The 18,018-nt window shown below is 39.1% G+C and overlaps 2 protein-coding genes across 5 annotated transcripts in view; both read left to right on the top strand.

The window, feature by feature from the left end:
* The window catches only part of TBC1D12 (TBC1 domain family member 12), a 48,746-nt gene extending 46,494 nt beyond the window's left edge, over positions 1 to 2,252 (top strand). For all 4 annotated transcript variants that reach the window (XM_032919963.1, XM_030487853.1, XM_030487851.1 and 1 more), the window contains 2 exons: positions 49 to 307; positions 561 to 2,252. In XM_032919963.1, the coding sequence (XP_032775854.1) occupies positions 49 to 307; positions 561 to 629 (328 nt within the window). In that variant the 3' untranslated portion in view covers positions 630 to 2,252. The remainder of the gene's footprint in view (positions 1 to 48; positions 308 to 560) is intronic.
* A 397-nt stretch (positions 2,253 to 2,649) lies between these two features.
* Positions 2,650 to 17,656, top strand: NOC3L (NOC3 like DNA replication regulator). Its single transcript, XM_030488338.1, has 21 exons — positions 2,650 to 2,731; positions 4,005 to 4,209; positions 4,617 to 4,743; positions 6,158 to 6,315; positions 6,425 to 6,478; positions 7,101 to 7,231; positions 7,885 to 8,046; positions 8,840 to 8,933; positions 9,145 to 9,320; positions 9,530 to 9,658; positions 10,124 to 10,255; positions 10,631 to 10,711; positions 11,281 to 11,381; positions 11,844 to 11,916; positions 11,994 to 12,057; positions 12,144 to 12,215; positions 13,189 to 13,370; positions 13,601 to 13,729; positions 14,375 to 14,472; positions 16,011 to 16,095; positions 17,152 to 17,656. The coding sequence occupies exons 1-21, from the start codon at positions 2,723 to 2,725 to the stop codon at positions 17,278 to 17,280; spliced, it is 2,391 nt and encodes a 796-aa protein (XP_030344198.1). The 5' UTR covers positions 2,650 to 2,722; the 3' UTR covers positions 17,281 to 17,656.
* The last annotated feature ends 362 nt before the right edge of the window (positions 17,657 to 18,018 follow it).

The following is an 18,018-nucleotide window of genomic DNA, read 5'->3' on the forward strand; positions in this document are numbered from 1 at the left end:
AGGTTAAAGTTATAACTGTACCTTTTTTTTTTTTCCCCTCATTTGTAGGATTTTTACACTCTACAGCAAGTCATTACCACTTGATCTGGCCTGTCGTGTCTGGGATGTTTTCTGTAGAGATGGAGAAGAATTTTTGTTTAGGACAGGATTAGGAATCCTTCGGTTATATGAAGATATTCTTCTACAGATGGACTTCATTCATATAGCACAGTTTTTAACAAAGCTTCCAGAAGACATTACATCAGAAAAGCTTTTTACTTGTATTGCAGCTATTCAGATGCAGAATAGTAACAAAAAATGGGCACAGGTGAGTTTCTTGGATATATATACATATATGTCAAAACAGACATGTCAGTACATGAGTATATGGGGCCCTTCTTTTAATGGCTTTTTATGCTGCGTGTCTGACTTCTGAGCAATGGGTGCTTCCTTTCTAGTGTTTTTTTTCTAGAAATTAATTTCCATGCTAATATTGTGGTGGTTAATATTGATCTTTTTTTTATAAGACTGACTTTTTATGAAACTTTTTTTTATATTCATTAAATAATTTACTTTTTCAGGTGTTTGCCTCACTGATGAAGGACAACAAAGAAGGAGATAAGAATCATAGCCCAGCACTGAAAAGCTGATCATCGTAATGCTGAGGTCAATTGAAAATGTGGAAAACCACTTGATGACAAAGGAGTTTTCACATGATTTCTATGTAGAAAAGTACTATAGAAAATGTGAAAATTAGATGGGAAAAATGACACAACTCTCAGTGGAGTAACGAACTGATGAAATCTTCACCCTTTTGCCAGTATTAGCTTTTGTCGTGGGAAGATTTGTTTTCACACAGAATACTAAAACCTATGAAACTGAGAAGTGGGAGAGTTCATATTTAATACTTTAAAAGAATCAGCTCAATGCAATAAACGTTTGTAATAACTTCTGTTGGTACTTTTAAAAAAAAATTTTGAGGCATGACTTTTTTTACAAATACCACAAAGGCACTTTTTGGGGGGTATGAGGGAAATGCTAAATCTTAAGGCCCCAAAACTGCTATCCAAACCAAATGCTTTGGTACAAATATTACCTCCAAAATTAACCATTTGAAAGTATTGAGGACCAAATATGGTTGTTTGGTGTGTTTATGTGCAAGATGGTTAAGATTTGGGAAGGGGTATTGTCTTTCTTACTTGTTTTTTTTAGGTTGCAGCTTCATTCTTCAGTCTGGGCAAATGTAATTAACTCAGGAACTGTGGAAGTATTGTGCCCAAACCTGTTAGAGCAAAATCATCTGAATTTTAAACAGTGGTAAGATCAGGGCTGCTATTTTCAGAGTGCACAGCTTTCAAAGCGAGTGGTGTTAAGCATTTGTTTTGGTGTATGGGTTGTGCAGCTTATTAAAATTGGAGTGGGTATTCTGTGAAAGGGTTTTGCCACCAGAAGTTTCCTTTTGTTGAGCCATTTTCAACTAAGAAATACTTGTATGTAATGGTGAACACTAGAAACTGATAAAGCTATCTGCAGACTTTGTGTTGTCAAAGGAGCAGCCACTTTTAACACTTCAGAATAATGCAGACACAGAATTGTTTTTGAAATGATCTTTTATTAGTGTGCAATACTGAAATCCAAAAAGCATCTGGTTTAGTGATACTTCTTTAACATCTGTTAACTGTGAGACATAAACTCATTGTATGTGTCATGGTAGATATTTTCAAACATTTCCTGTTGAAGATGCTGTACAACTTGTGATTTTTAGGGGATGGAAATTTAAAATGGATAGCACTGCAGGTGAGGAACACTTGCACTCTCTTGGTCCATTTTTGCTAATATTTAATGTAAATAAATTCCTTACATGTGGGTTTTTGTAACTGGTCCCTCTGTGGAAATCAAGTCCATTATGTGGAAATCAGAATTACCATTATGTATTTTTAAGTGCAGGAGGCTTTCAGTTGTCTGGTGTTTAAAAGCAGAGTCTACATAATTGGGGTAAAGATTTAGTGTGGTGTAACTTACGTTGCTATCTGTATTAAAAACTACATATATGCTACTCATAACATTACAATTTGAAATGTAAATGTCAGATTTTTCTTAACTTATGTATTCACTACTTTAGTTGGATCTAATTTGTCTTATATTTTTGTGTTATCTTGTACAGTTTTCTTACTTTTCAACTATAAATCTGTATATAACTGTAAATAGAAGGATCAAGCCTTCCTTTAAGACCACTAGTAACAATTCCTATGTAAATAAAACTTATAGGCAGATGCGCGCTGTGGTTCTTTTCGCTTCCCGTAGGACAGGAGAGTGCCTCAAGGGTAGCGTTGCTGATGGAAGCGGAGCTGATTCCTGCCTTAAGCAACCACCACACGTGTGGTACCCGGGTTTCCTGCCTCCCTGGGAGCTGAGGGGAAGGGCAGTGCAGTACGTTTTGAGGTCAGCCTTGCTCCATGGGGGGCGCGGGAACTCTGCTCCCGGAGGGGAGTATTGCGGGGCCGGGCAGAGATAAAAGCATTAAAATAAAAGCTGTATTTATGTATGAAGAGGAGCGGGCGCCCCTCTCTCTCCCTCCCTCCCTCTCGCTCCGCAATGGCTGCTGACCCGAGAGCCGGGCCTCGCCGCCGCCGCCAGGGGCCGCTGTGGCCGCGGCCGCGCGGGGGGGGCTGGGCTCAGCTCCGCCCCGACCGGACGCTTCCGTTGCCAGTCGCTGGCGGTGCACGCGCCTGGGGTCGCCGCCATGAAGCCGGTAGGACGCGGTGGTGGGGGGCGGCGGGCGGGGGATCGATGCTCGGGCCTCCCGCTGCCGCGGGGCCTGGCGGTTCAGCCCGTCCGGCCGTGCGGGGGGCGGCCTCTGGGCCTCCGCCGCGGGCTCCTAGGAAGGGGGCTGCTTCCCTGTGCTGGATCCGCCTCCCCCCGGGCCGGGCGGCTTGTCCGGTGCTGCTGCGGCCCTCGGAAACGATAAAACTCCGAGTGTCGGCGGGCGGGCGGTGAATGCGGCGTGCCTAGAGCGGGCAGCAGCCCCCCGCGACCCCGTGCCGGGCCCGCATGCTCTCGGGCCGTGGGATGGCGCCGGGAGAGGAAAGCAGCGCCCGCCCGAGGTGACTTCTAGGCAGGGGCCTTGCTGTCCGTAGTTGTAGCTCAGTGTTGTGTGTATGGTATGGGGACGAGCGTCAGTGCTGCTTCTGGCTCTTCAGACCATTCCCAGTCAAAACTAAATAGGGAAGCTGAAGGTGAACTGACAAAAATTCCACATTCGAGGAGCCCCACAGTGGTCCAGCCACACTTGGTCTCTTACTAAAGAGACCCGTTTTCCCCTACCAGCGCTTGCCTTCCGTACTCCCTCCCAAGTTGTGCTGCATCCATTTACATCCTGAACACCCTTGGGAGTGTTTTGCAGTTTTGGCACAGGGTACCTGTATTGATTTGCACCTCTGTGCTTTCTTCAAGCCCTCTTTCTCGTGATCACTGTAGCTCCCAGAGCTTTGACACATGTAACAGGCACTTCTGCATCATGTTGTGCTGAGCCTTGCAGTGAGCAGCCTCATCTTGTCCATGCAGCTACTGCTCGTGGAGAGTTTGGGGCAGGAGAGAGCCAAGGCTCAGAATAGTTAAGTGTGCTGCAGGAGGACATTTGCCTTAGGCTATGGTCTCGTACTTTATAGTGTGTTGGGGAAGATCTGCGTCTTGAAGAGAGGAGACAGAGTGCTTGGGAGCACACAAGGGAAAGAACTGTGCCCTAACAATCTGTTTACCATACTTTGAGTGTTCATGTGTCTAAAAGCGATGGACATAGGGTTTAATAAAAAAGTTGTCGAATGTTTCTGTAAAACATTTTCTGGTATCTCTTTTAAAAAATGTAACAAAGGTAAATTTGGAGCTAACTGATTGGTACTGTTTAGAAGAAACATATTGTTCAGCCCTGATAGAAATATGAACTTAATGAGACTTGAAACAGTGAAATAAATTTCACAAAGGCTATGAACATGTCAGTTACTTGTAATTTTCTGTTTGTTTCCTAGAGAAAAAACACAAAACGAGTTCCAAGCTTTCGCAAGTTACTGAGAACTAGTAAAATCAAACTTGACAACAAATTAAAGAATAAACAGTACAAGCAGCAGAGTGCTGCTAGGAAGTATCGAAAAGAACAAAAGAAGCTAAGGGAGGCTGTCAGAGATGCTATCTCTAAGAAACCTTTTCCACTGGAAGAATGCAGGAAAAAACAGGGTAAGTGTTTGCTCAGAGTTATTTTTATAAGTGAAAAGGTTTATAAGGGTTACTAAATACCCTGCTGCTTCATGTTGTAGAATTATGTGTCAAGGAAACAATGTTTCAGTTTCTGTGTACAATAATTGGTGTTTTTGTTTAAAGGGAAGAAAGACAGTCACAAAAAATATAAAATGTAGCCATTCTGGCAACAAGATCTGACAGTGAAATGTGTTTGCTCTGATCATTATTGGATGTCACAATAAAGGGGCAGTTTTCTGGGATAACACAAAATACATGCATGAAGGTTGATGTGCTCCAGGTTGAAGTAAGGTGTAACATGGTCTCACAAGTGTAGGCAGGGTTAGGTTTTTGAGTCTGAATATACACAGGGGATCTTAATCTGTTCACATCATCTTGTGAAATAGCTGAAAAACGGGAAGAAGAAGAGGAAGAAGATGCTCTTCCACTGGATATGATGGATGAAGATGACTTAAAATTAATGGAGGATTTGGCTCTAAAAGCATCCTTTTTAACCAGAGATCTTTCTTCTAAGTGAGTGTTGTTGTGATGTCTACTTTTCATACTAATTCATCTTTGTGTGATTAATATGTAATTAATATGTAATGTAATACATATATCAGGAGTTCACTTTCAGTCTGTTTTTTCTTTGTAGTTCCAGTTTAGCATTTCCTTAGTCTGTCAGTGCATTTGCTATTAATGTATTGATGTGTATCAGTACATTCACCTGCTTCGTCTGACCTTCAGGATGCTGTTTCTGCACAGTGTTCCTTCCCATGAGGTCCCTGGCTGTGAGATGAGTAGCATTCCTCAAAATGAAGGAAATGCTTTAATCTATATACATATTTCCTGCCCTCACATCCCCTCACACCTCTCCCCCCCCACCGTATAGTGTATTCAGGACATTGCCTGGGCTTCGGGCCACTATATTTTCTATAGTGCATTGCAAGTTGCTGTAAAAAAACCAAACCAAACCCCAAATTTTTGGAAGCCATGTCTGTAAACACATGCAACACCAAAGCATTCATACAAAAAATTCGTTACCAGTTTTCTGGAGCAAGGTGTTAGGTAGAGTTCACAATGAAATACATATAAGGATAATGCTTCTAGTTAGAGAATTGTACAGCTTTACAAATATGCTTGTAGAAAGGAGTGTGGTTATGTGATTGTTTGAAAATCTTAACTTGCCTTTTTTGATGAATGTGAAGAGACTCAGTATGCCTTGCTGCTGGAAGGTTATGTTAATTTTCCCTGTAAACTTCAGTTTTCTTCAGTTCTGGAGTGGTTGTTTCAGGCTAAATGTTGAAATGAGCAAAAGCATTTTTTATTATTTTCAAGAAGAAAGCACATTTCTTCTAGCTTTTTTTTTTCCCTAATTCAAATACAAATTAATTTGTTAATACTTATTGTAATTACTAATTCATAATTTAGTCTAGTTTCTAAAGAAATTGAAATGATGTGATTCTTCATCCCTGGCTTTTAGTTTTTTAATAAGATAAACAGATAACACTCTTCACAGCATGCCTGCACTACAAGCAGTTGCACCGTTTAGGGGTTTTTTTTTTGTAAATTCAAAATCAGGGCAAGCACTTTGCATGTGTATGTTCACACTCATACGCCAATGTTTCAAAATTCACAAAGTTGGCTGACCTGCCAAATTAACTAAATCGCATTTTGTCTTTGTTCATTTCACATTTAGGTTCCTGTAAAAAGGAGATAGGAAACACTGTAGTGTCCTGACTTCACACATCCTATATGGATACACGTTTATATTGTTTGAATGCTGACTGGTGCTGTCAGTGGTGAACACACTCAAACGTTCCACTTAATAAGATCAGCCATTATGTATTTTTCTAAGTGTGGACACTTAATCCAGCTAGTGTACTGTCGTGCATGGTTCTTGTCTAATTAGATGGCTAATTCATTTAGTTTGCCTTGTATTTTTCAGTGAACCTGTTCACATCAAAAAACGAAAGCATGAAACTGTGATTGACAAATATGAGAAGGTGCCAAGACGTATGCAAACTGAGCCAGAAAAAGAACTCATCCATCTGCTCCCCATCAAAGACAAGGGTGGCATTATCCCCCAAACTATGGAAAAGCCAGGTAAGACACAGATTCTGGAACTGGTATAGTAGGCCAGATGTAAATAATTTCTTCTTTTAAAATTCCAGTATTAATTACATGTTTGACGCCAGACACTCTGTTTTTGCAGTTCTCGATGGTGCACAGGATGAAGAGGATACAGAAGAAATGGAGGATGCAGAGGGTAATAAAACATCATCTTTGCTTTTTGTTGGTTTTGTTTGTTTTTCCAAGTCACTGACATATCTGAAGAGTATTTTGCTGTTTCCTAAGGAAGTTTGTAATTTGAATGTATTTTGTTCAGAGTGTTTTTGAACATGTTCATTACCATGTTGCCCCCAAAGCAGAACAGTGATTCAGAGCTTGCTTTCTTTTCCTTTCATTATTCTCTAAATACAATCTGAAGTTGAGGACGGGCATACTTATAGCACTATAATACTCAGAAAACAAAACAATTGTAATTTTTAAAAGAAGAAGTGAATGCTGAATAATCTGCTTCAAATTGCAGAGCGCTGTAGTTTCTTGGTATAGTTGGGGTCATATGTTAAGTTTATATGTTTCTGCTGTACTTAGGGAATACCATTTGCAGATTCAAAAACATTTTGTCCATTTCTTTTTGTAAGCAGAAGATTTTGGAGTGGGCCAAACTTAATCTCCACTTTTACTGTGGAACTGAATGTGTTAACCTTTGTGTGGGGTTATCGTGGTCCCCATCTGAAATCCAGTATCTAGAACTGTAGTTCGCAATATGATGTTAAGCGACTTCTCTACTAACCCTCTTTTCTAACTCTGACACCTTGTGCTAGACTTCAATGAAGAAGCCCTGCCTGTTCTCACTCCTGAAGAAATGGCTGCTCAAAGGAGACAAAAGCTACAGGAAAGGAAGATGCACATAGCTGCCTTAGCATCTGTGATTCTGTCCGATCCAGACAACAATGTGGGTAGCATTTGCTTGACATACATCTCTGTGTGTGCAATAAGTCAGTAAAGGTCTGAAGTGACCAAATAATAGTAAAAGCAGAAAAACCCGTGTGTAGAACAAGGAAAAAGGTCAGTGTTGTGTCACTTCTCAGGGGCTAGCGGTGAAATCGCTGCTGTGGAATAAAGGATTTGAATATTTATACCAACTGGTTGGTAGAAAGGATTTGAATTGGGTGAAGATCCAAGTGATTCTGTGTGTGCTCTGTTCAGGAGTAGTTTGTCCCTCTGAATACTTGTGGTGTTATGAATAATACTGTCTGTAGTATTTCCAAACTATGTTGTTCCTTAAGCTTGACCCTTATTTAAGCTCTGATTTCAGGGTGGTATCTGATAGTTCTCAGTGCTTCAGGATATGCTAATAATTTTCTATAAATCTGTGCAAGTATAGTTTAAACATTCGTAGGATAAAAATTTCACTGGTATACCTAGCATTTCTTGCCTCGTTATGTAGTGCTGAGTCTTGAGTGATTGCTGAGTTACTGGCTTTCTCTTTCAAGTATTCAAAACTGAGGCACGTTTCTTGTGGCACACTTTTGCTAAAATGTACATTGTACTTTTACATTGGTTTGTGAATGATCTTCAGCTGACTTTGCCTCTTGTGTTAATCAGATTAAGAAGTTGAAGGAGCTGCGTGCCATGTTGATGGAGCAGGATCCTAACGTGGCTGTGATTGTTCGGAAGCTGGTCATGGTTTCTTTGATGGAGATATTCAAAGATATTGCGCCTTCTTACAAAATCCGGCCTCTGTCTGAAGCAGAAAAGGCTACCAAGGTGAAATACCAGATTCCTTTGTAGAGTATTATGAGTAGTTCAGATTTTTTAAGGTTATGCCAAATACTAATACTGATTTGGTTAATATGAATTTAAGTTTTGAGCAAAGGGTGACAAATACATAATTACTTGTAGAAATTTGGAAACCGTGACACTTTCAGGGGCAGAGATCTTTGCTCTAAACCTTTTATTCTTATGTACTTCTTTCAATAAGTAGGCGACATTTGGTGGTAGTAAAGGGCAAAAATAGTATATGAAAGTAGTATACCAAACCTGTGATAAAAGTAGTATACCAAACCTGGGTGACTTTCATCATAAACCTTGGAATAAGACAGTGTTTTGCGTCATCCTGAAGGGAACTAGAAAGAAAGCAAATTATGCACCATTGTCACCCAACTGGAACAGATTTCTTTGAAACTGCTCAATAATTTGCTGAACAAATGCAGGGTAACTTGTTTTCTAGAGCTTGTTTTTAATCTATTCATTACAAGGTTTCTTGAATGTAGATAGTGCAGTTTAGAGTCATGGCTTTAAAATGACATGTAGTTGAAAATTATACTTCAGTCTTCATAAATGAAATAGGCCTAGTTGGAAAAGGTCCTCTGAGCACAAGAACGTGTATAGAAATGTGTAGAAATACTGTATTTTTAATGTATTTCTAGGAATGTCTGTCTAGAAGAAAAAACTACTACTTAGATATCTGAGAATTGTTTTAAAATGTTTTTTTTTTTGCCACTGGCAAATTTCAGGATTTAGCTCTCTGAATAAAATCTAATTTCTATTATGTTTACAGGTTAAAAAAGAAACTCAGAAACTGAGAGAATTTGAAGAAGGCCTTGTGAGCCAGTATAAATTTTACTTGGAAAATCTGGAACAAACAATTAAAGGTACAGTCAACATTTCCAATTCTTTTTTTGGTAGTAAATGCAAAGTTGTTTGCGGCGTCAAAGTTTACCTCTTCTGATTGAGTGCTACCTCTTGTCTTTGAAGTACTAATTGCATGAACTATTCAGGAGGATGCCTGCAATAACTAAAAATGTAAATCTATAGATGCTCCCTTCCATTCTGAACAGTAATCACTGAAAATGTTTTGTGCAGATTGGAAACAAAGGAAGTTGAAGAAAAGCAATGTCATCTCATTAAAAGCATATAAAGGTCTAGCAGAAATAGCAGTGAAGTGTCTGTGTGAGCTGCTTGTGGCCCTACCCCACTTTAACTTCCACAATAACATTATTGTTCTCATTGTTCCGCTCATGAATGATGCATCAAAAATGGTAAGTGATTTTCTGATTAGGGGAACAGTTCCTGTCTTGCATGAAAAATAATCTATTTCTGAGCTGTACCCACAATATCCAGATCTTGTGGCCGTATCTTTTCACTATTTTAAAGGCTGTGTCCACTTTCTAGTGGACATCACTGTTATCAGTGAGCTGTTGTCGTGGACTTGGCTTTATAGAAGAATTTCTTTGAATTCACTTTTCAGATTTCTGAACTGTGCTGTGAGGCAGTTAAGAAGCTCTTTAAACAAGACAAGTTGGGCTATGCTTCACTTGGTGTAGTTAAAGTCATTTCTGGCCTTGTGAAGGGTAGAAATTATGATGTCAGACCTGAGGTAAGAGCCTTTCTGTTATACTACACAATTTTCTTCTGTCAATGGTTTTAAAAAAATTTGAAAGTTAAAGTTGCTGCAGCTGCTGGCTACAGACAAGCAGAATTTCCTCACTCGATCAGAACACAGGCAGCTTAGGAGTGGGCTGAGACAGAGGATTAGAAAGACATATATGGGGCAAGGGAAGGAGACTCAGAGGAGGAGATCAGATCCTGATAGACATGTGGGTTAAGTCAGGCAGGGAGACCTGAAATTAGAAAGGCAAATGGAGGAATGGGTAGAAATGGACAGTGCTGGGGAAGGAACTGGGTCAGGGATGAGATACATAGGTATGAAGGAACAGGATGGGAGTAAACAGAAGAACCTTTGACCAGCAGAGCCCACTGGCTGGAATGGAACTAAGGGTTTCTTACCCTCCATTCCTCTGTTGTGGATCACCTTTCACTGTATTTTTTTATTTTACAATAGGTGTTAAAAGTATTTCTTCACTTAAGAATTAAGGAAGTAGAATTACAGAAAGATTCCGAAGACATTGCACCAAAGAAAAAGTTTATGACTTACAAAGAGAAAAGGAAAAATCTTTCAAGAATGCAAAGAAAGGTATGACCTGTGCTTTCTCGTGCTCTTCTGCAGTGACTTTATGTAGCAATTTGTTCTAGCAATGATTGCACTTCTGTTGCCATTGTTAACTGTCAGCATCAGTGATTAGTCTTTGCATTGAACATTTATGAGGTTCTACAGGGAATTTAATTATCTTCCGAATTTTTTTCTCTTTCTGGTGTTGATAATGCCTTTGATTGGTTGCTTCTAGTAGGAAGGAATATATCTTAGTTGGTTACCCTGTAGCATCACAGTGTGACTTAAGGAACTCACCAAGCATGAAAGAATTGTTCTCTGGGTATTTTTGGAACCTGGATATCCAAGCTGGTTGGAAACATTTAATCTGTTGTCTTAAAATCAACTGTATGTTTTCAGTGGAAGAAAGCAGAAGAGAAACTGGAACGAGAACTCTTGGAAGCAGAAGCGTCAGAAAGTAAAGAAAAAAAACTGAAGTTGGTAAGTAGTTTAGAGATTATTTTCCTATTTTTGCAAAGTAGCAGCCAAGTAACAATGTGTCTCCCCTCCATCCCAACCAGCATTCTACACCACTAGATAATGTTGACAGCTTACAAACATTTTGCCAGAGGTCTAGGTTTTAGTAAACCAAGCCCTCTCAGTTTACCCAGGAAAGCCAGTTTAACCATTCCTATTTCCTTCTGTTCCCTGCAAAAAAAAGGTATTTAAATCTATTGACATACGTCCTGCAGATGCCATGTTCCATATGACACTATGAAATGGCTGTCGCCAGCCTCTCAAAGTGGCCTTTAGGCAAAGGAGAAGTGTGACTAGCATGGACTAGGGGGAAGAGAAGCTCTTTAACTAAGAGAGTGTGAGGGGACAAAGTAGGGGGCAGGAGAGCAGGACTTGAGCTTTCAGGATGACAAGAGCAGAGATGGCAGTGCCAGGACTGGTTTGGAAGGCCTGAGTGCAGGCTTGGACAGAGAAGTATTTTCAGTTGAGTTTAAGTGAAGTGGAAGTGTCTGTTTTCCATGCTTAAGTATTTGATTTTGTTTTCTTTCCTCCAGCACACAGAGACCTTGAATATTGTATTTGTAACTTACTTTAGAATTTTGAAGAGAGCTCAGAAGTCTCCACTTTTGCCAGCTGTGCTAGAAGGTCTTGCAAAGTAAGAACCAAGTTCACTTTCTTTTCTGTGTGTTAGAAAAGACATGAAGCACTAAAGGGAGTTTTGACTTTGAAAGGGATTTATAAGCAGTGACACAAGATGGTCCCTGACAAAGGTGTTGAAATTCTTTTATTTCTTTGCTGAAGTTTTCACCTACATCTAAAAACATTTCAATATGATGTGAAACTTGCCATGATAGAATTGATGTGATGCAAACCCAACAGGATGTGATGTGATTACATTATTTTGTCTCATTACTTCCTGAAGAATATGACCATGTCTCTAGTGCTATAGGGAAGCTGTGATTAGCACTTGGGCACTGAATCATCCATCTATGTGAAGATAATAGATGTTCAGCATTTGATTTAGCTCTGCTTTTAAGCTGTGGATTTTGGCAGTGCAGAATACTTCAAACTGAGTTTGCAGATAATGTCTACAGTTTAAAAATTTCTTTGATTCAAGGTTTGCTCATCTCATAAATGTGGAATTTTTTGATGACCTGTTGATTGTCCTTCATTCGCTTATTGCATCTGGGGTAAGTTGAGCTTGCTTTTATTCCAGTTTTCTTAAAATGATGTTCTTTGGGGTACTTACTCGGTTTTGTATTCTTAGGGTTTAAGCTATCGTGAGAGTCTTCACTGCATTCTCAGTGCTTTTCATATACTCTCTGGTCAAGGTAAGAGATCTCGGAAGATAAACTTTTGTTTAATAATGTCTGATAATTCATGGAGTAAATGATTTTACTTGGGATTATGTTAATAGGTGATGTTCTTAACATCGATCCGATGAAATTCTACACACATCTTTACAAGACATTGTTCAGCCTGCATGCAGGTAACTTCAGATTCTTATTTTCAGTGTGTACCTAGATAATGTTTATTCTGCTTGTTTGCTATCATAGCCTTAATCTAATGTTAATAAACTACAGTTGTTTTAAGTACCTACCTTCTGAAAATGTTACTATCTGTTTTAATCTACTTTTTTCTCAAGTTGCACATTGTGCTACTGCAATACAAATACTGTAAGTGTTATTGCAATACATGGTAACAGGTTCTAATTATGTCACTTTATTAGGGAATGCCAAGTATGTGGTCTTAGATAAGCATTTATCCTATCTGCAGTTTAAGTTGTTGGACTTCCATATAATTATTTCTTTCATTGGCAATTAAAAAACTCTCTATTTTTTCTCAAATTCTTTCTCTAACAGAGAAAAATCTCTATTTTTTCTTAAGTACTTTTAAAAATAATTTCAATTTAACATCGGTTTTCTAAAATACCTGGTTTATATTTCTGATGTTTATAATTGATGTTTGCATTTTCAAATCTAAATCTTCTAATAATTCTGAGAAGCCGAATAGTTAATGAAAAAAGATACTTACAAAGTTCGAAATTAACATTATTTTAATTAACTTCATAAATGTGTATTCACTAAGGAAGAAAGATTGATAAAAGGCATTCTACAATTCTGGATGGGTAAGAGGCTAACCCTTTGTACCATTTAACAATTTATAAAAGATGATCTAACGAATGCATTTAGGATTAAAACACTAACTACTTCTAATGTTTAGACATTTCTGATGGAACAAATATTTTCTTAGGAGCACAGAAACAGTGATACACTTGTTCTGTTTAAAACTGGACGGTTTTTACTGAAAAAGGGTGGATGCTTGTGTCTGTATCACATTAGTGATGTGTTTGAACCTCTTAGCTTTCATGCTGTTTCTCAGGTTTCAGTCAATGACAGAGTATTTAGCTGTACATTCCTCAAAATGGTTATTTATTCTTTGTATGAAACCCTGTTTTTGAGGTGGGACCAATGATGACATAGGGATTGTGCTCCAGTGCGTGGATGTCATGTTTGCCAAGCGGAGAAAGCAAGTTTCGCAGCAACGAGCTCTCGCTTTCCTGAAGAGGCTTTCCACGCTTGCTCTTCATGTACTTCCAAATTCCAGTGTTGGGATCTTGGCAACAAACAGGGTATTAATGCAAGTAAGTTTTACTCGTTGTAACTTTTAGCTTACTGGTTAAAGATTATTGGATTTTTTGACACTGATTTTATGCAAAATGTTTTGAAGCTTCTTAAGCAAGAATGATGAAAACTGAGTATCCTTAAATGCTGCTGAGACTTAATAACATGGAATGAGTCCTGAACTTGACTTAACCGTGTTAGAATTGAATATGTAATGTAAGCAACTTAGTCCTTTTTTTTTGTGTTGTAGACGTTCCCAAGGATGGACCTCTTACTGGACAACGAGTCTCAAGGCAGTGGAGTTTATCTCCCAGAACTAGATGAACCAGAACATTGCAATGCTCAGAACACAGCTCTATGGGAGCTGCATTTACTGCAGGTTAGTGAGTAGCTGAGTGATATGGAAAGTAAAGGTCAGCAGTAAGTAGCTGCTAAATGTTTATATAGTTTACCCAAATAGCGAACATGGGTCTACAGGCATACCAATCGAATCTGGCCCACATGAGCCTATTCCATACAAAGAGGAAGAGCAGCATGGTGGTAAAAGGGAAGACTGACCTCAAAAAGGCATGTTATACATCCCCTATGATATGATAGCACCACACTGGATCTTAGTGCAGGTTGCATAATAAGACTCCTTTGGAGACTTTTTCAATCTGTTAAGTTCCCTTGCAGTCCAGCCTTTCTCTGGGGAGCAGCTGACACCTTGATCTGTTATTCCAGCCAGGGTGCAGAGCCTGGGGCTTGGGGAGGGCTTCCCCTGGCCTTTCTCCTGCCTTTTGGGAGTAGGAACTACACAGTGGGAACTGTGGGAAGTTATGCTCACAGCATGATGTACTAGTGAATAAATGTATGACTGGGTGTTCTCATTCACTTAACCCCAGAAACTTACTGATTTTGGGGTGATCAGTTTCTCTATCTAAAACAAAAACAGAGTCCTTCCATCTTGCCAAAATGGAAATAAATGTGAGACTCCGTAGATAAATACATTATCCCTTATCCCTCAGTTTCTTGTTTCTTTCAGAGACACTATCATCCAACAGTGCAGAAATTTGCAGCTCACCTTATTGCTGGAGCTCCAACTGAAGGCTCAGGAGCTCTTTCCCTTGATTTGAGCCAAAGGTGAGATACGAGAGAGTTCTATTTTTAAAAATAGTGCCTGAAAAGCAGCTGTTGCTCATTCTTTATTAAAGGAATGCCCAAAAAATAATTATCCATAAAATTAAAAGATTCTGTTCTTCAAATTCACTTCCTTTGCTCTTCTGCCACTACAGAATGTTGGCTGCCTTTTTTTTTTTCTTTTTCTTTGAGGCTTGTTGCCAGGCTGTGACCAGGGTAAAAATCTGGAAGTGCAGTGTGCTTTCTTCCCATGGGAGCAAAATAGCTGCATTTCCTCAGTAGCAGCCCTGATGTGAATATGGATCAGGATCACTGAACTATGGCTGTCCAGTGTAAACTGGAAACCAAGTTGCAGCATAAAGTCCATAGTATGTTAAAACAAAAAAGCAGCCATCCTGGTTCTTCTTCTGGGAGGTGAAATGGAACAGTCTGCTCTAATACACTCTTCCTGTACCTCACATAACTTGGTACCTCTTTCATATTGTCCTTCCATCTACCATCTCTTCTGGCTGAAGAGATCTGGCCCAGACAGGAGCTGTTTGTAATTTTCATCATCTTTGTTGCCTCTTCCTGAACTTTTACCAATTTAAGTATTTCAAGATGAGGAAATTGGAGGCACAGATGCAATATTTGAGATGTGGGTGATCTGTGGATGTAAACAGTGATGTAACTATTTTCTTTTCTGTTCTCTGTTTCTTTTCAACTCCAAACAGCGTTAAGATCACAAATCCCAGGAAAGTATCTGTCACAACAAGATAACAAGAAGATTTTTTTCCTTAAATGATAGTAGTCAGCCTGTCATTTTTATGTGAAGCTGAGATTGCTTTTCTCTGTTTTTTTTCCACACTAAATTTCATTTGCCATTTTACTGACCACCTTGTACAGACTATCTGCAGTTCTTCCCAGGCAGCTCATTCTTACTGCCACAAACAATTTGGTACCCTCCAGCTAATATTTGAGTGTGTTGAAAAGCACATGTCCTGGCACAGACCTTGTGGAAATCCATAGATTCTTCCTGACATAGCAAAAACTCATCATCGACTCCTGTCCTCTTTCCTGTCTTTTAACCAGTTCTTTTCCCATGTGATGACGGTCTTCCCTCTTCTCCCACGGCTGCCTGGTTTTCATAAAACCCTTTGGTAAGGAACTGTTGGAAATCCAAGCAGATTGGATCAGCTAGATAATATTTATCCATGTATTTTATTTTTACTTTTTTTGGTTTTTTTCCTTGCTTGTACAGGGCAAGCAGTGACTGCTTGGAGTTTTAGCAAGCCAGTAGAGCAGTTTTCTTGTATCCCATTTCTTCCATCCTCCAACTCAGTATTTATACACATTTTACTTGCTTTTACTTGCAGCATTTCTCAGCTTGTTGACTTCCAGTCTTTTCCAGGTGATGCTCATTACTCTGAGGAATTCTTTTAAAGCATTATGGAGGGTGTGAATGGGGTATGTGTGTGAGAGAAGCTGCTCTTGGTTTGGTGATAGATTGTTTGAAAATGTATCATCTGACACCATTTTTCTTTCACTGGTTTTTGCTGTAGGCCTGCTACAGAACATTTTGAGGCCTACAGTATGAGAGGAATGACCTTTAATCCTCCTGTTGCATCAGTAACACCCAGAAGAAAGGTACTGTCACATCTCTGTGTCCCTTTTTTAACCACAATGTGCCAATATAGCCTGTATCTGCTGGCTCACTATGCAGTGCCCAGGCATTAGCACACTTCTGTTGGCTTTCTGGTTTCTGTACGTTCTGTGTCAAGTTGTTGTTGTTTTTTTTTAACTGGCATAAGATAGCGCTGACTATAAAGAAGGAAGAAAAGCTGTATGCATAGTTCCACCTCCCATAGCATCACTTAATGTAGCAAGATGAATGTGGTAGCTGTTACTTTGCTTATCATCTTACGCATTTTGCAATGGTTCAGTGCAGATTTCTTGTCCCTCTTCTGTAATGATGAACTAATGTTTGTTCAAAAAGCAGTAATGAAGAGGCAGCGTTCTTTCCCCAGTGTGTGTAGTTGGCAGGACAGCTGGATTTCCAGAGCCTTTGATTCAGTAGAAGGATACTGATCCCCATTAGTGTCACATTACAGCTTTAAAGTGTAAATTTGAAGGGAGCAAAGAGTGAATGTATAAATAGGAGAAATGGGTGATCACTTTTTAGATCCTCAGCACTGGATCTGTTCCAGATCCAGTCTCCATTAAATGTCCAGTGAGTGGTGTGTCCTTTAAAAAGTGATCATTAATTTTCTTTCTTCCTAATGAAAACATTATCACCTATTAACCTTGTTAGTGCCTTCAATTTGTAACTTGGTAATGTCAGCTAAAGCCTTGAGAGCACAGGTTTTTTCCATTGCAGAGAAGCACTTTCTGAAAATGTATTTCTACTTACTCTGCCTTTTTAGAATGACTTCTTGATGTGTTTGCCCTGCTGGGGTGTTTGTTACATTAGCAGCTCTGACAGAACAAGGCTGAGGACAGCAGATAGGAGAGACATTGGTGTAGTGCTTGATTAAGGAAATGCACAAGCTCTTTAAGGTAGCAGAAACAAAGGAAGAGGAAGATAACAGAAAGAACAGACTGTCCATAGGTGGTTATAATGGACATAACTGCTAATTTAAGCTATGCATGGAAAACACATACTGGCCTTGTTTAGTAATGCAACTAATATTTTGTAATTTTCAGGACACATTCTCACAAATGGATTCATTTATAGATGAAGAGCTAAACAACCAGCTTCAGCACCGCGTTGGGACTGTTGTTCACAAGCTCTTGGATTTTGCTAAATACTTGAAGGAATCATCCTTGTCGTAAATGTATCTGTCAGTCACATTCAGTTGGCTTCTTAATTACAGAGAAAGACTGGCTGAAAGACATTTCCACTCACCATTAAAGGAATTCAAGTAGGCTTTTGTGTGAATATAGAACCACACAAAATACGTAACAGCAGTTTTTCACACAGTTCAAACCACCGAGCCCATGTTCTCAGGACTTGGGAACCCCAATGAACAGTCACATCAGTAATTTAAAAAAGATACAAAACCAGGCCATTTTAAAATTGTCTGCAACCATGCATTAGAATATTTTTGTTTATATATTTTCAAAATTTTGTAACAGAATATGGGTATATGTATTTCTGAGAAATCACTGGGTTGTGTTGCTAAATTAATAAATATTTTTGAAATTTTAATGTAATTTTGACTTTGATCTTTAAGATACCTTGAGATTTGGCATATGTATTGTGGTTTTTCTGTTTTCCTTCTGATGTCTCCTAACCATTTACCTCATCTTGAAATGATTTTACATTTCGTGGGGATTTTTCCCCTGTGATGAAAAGGAGGTTACTGAATTCCACTTCTGAACCATCATCATGATTGAACACTCTACTACAACGTCTTCCATAAACCATTGCTGTCAAGAATACTGGACAAACTCAAGGTAAGAAAAATCTTTTTATGTTGGAAGTAATTTTCTCCCCATTCCTTAAATATTAATTATTATTACCTGGTTGGTTTAGAGTTCATTTTCAGCTGCATGTTGGCTTTGCAAACA

The sequence above is a fragment of the Strigops habroptila genome, chromosome 5 (genome assembly GCF_004027225.2).
Source record: "Strigops habroptila isolate Jane chromosome 5, bStrHab1.2.pri, whole genome shotgun sequence".
NCBI classification, from domain to species: Eukaryota; Metazoa; Chordata; class Aves; order Psittaciformes; family Psittacidae; genus Strigops; species Strigops habroptila.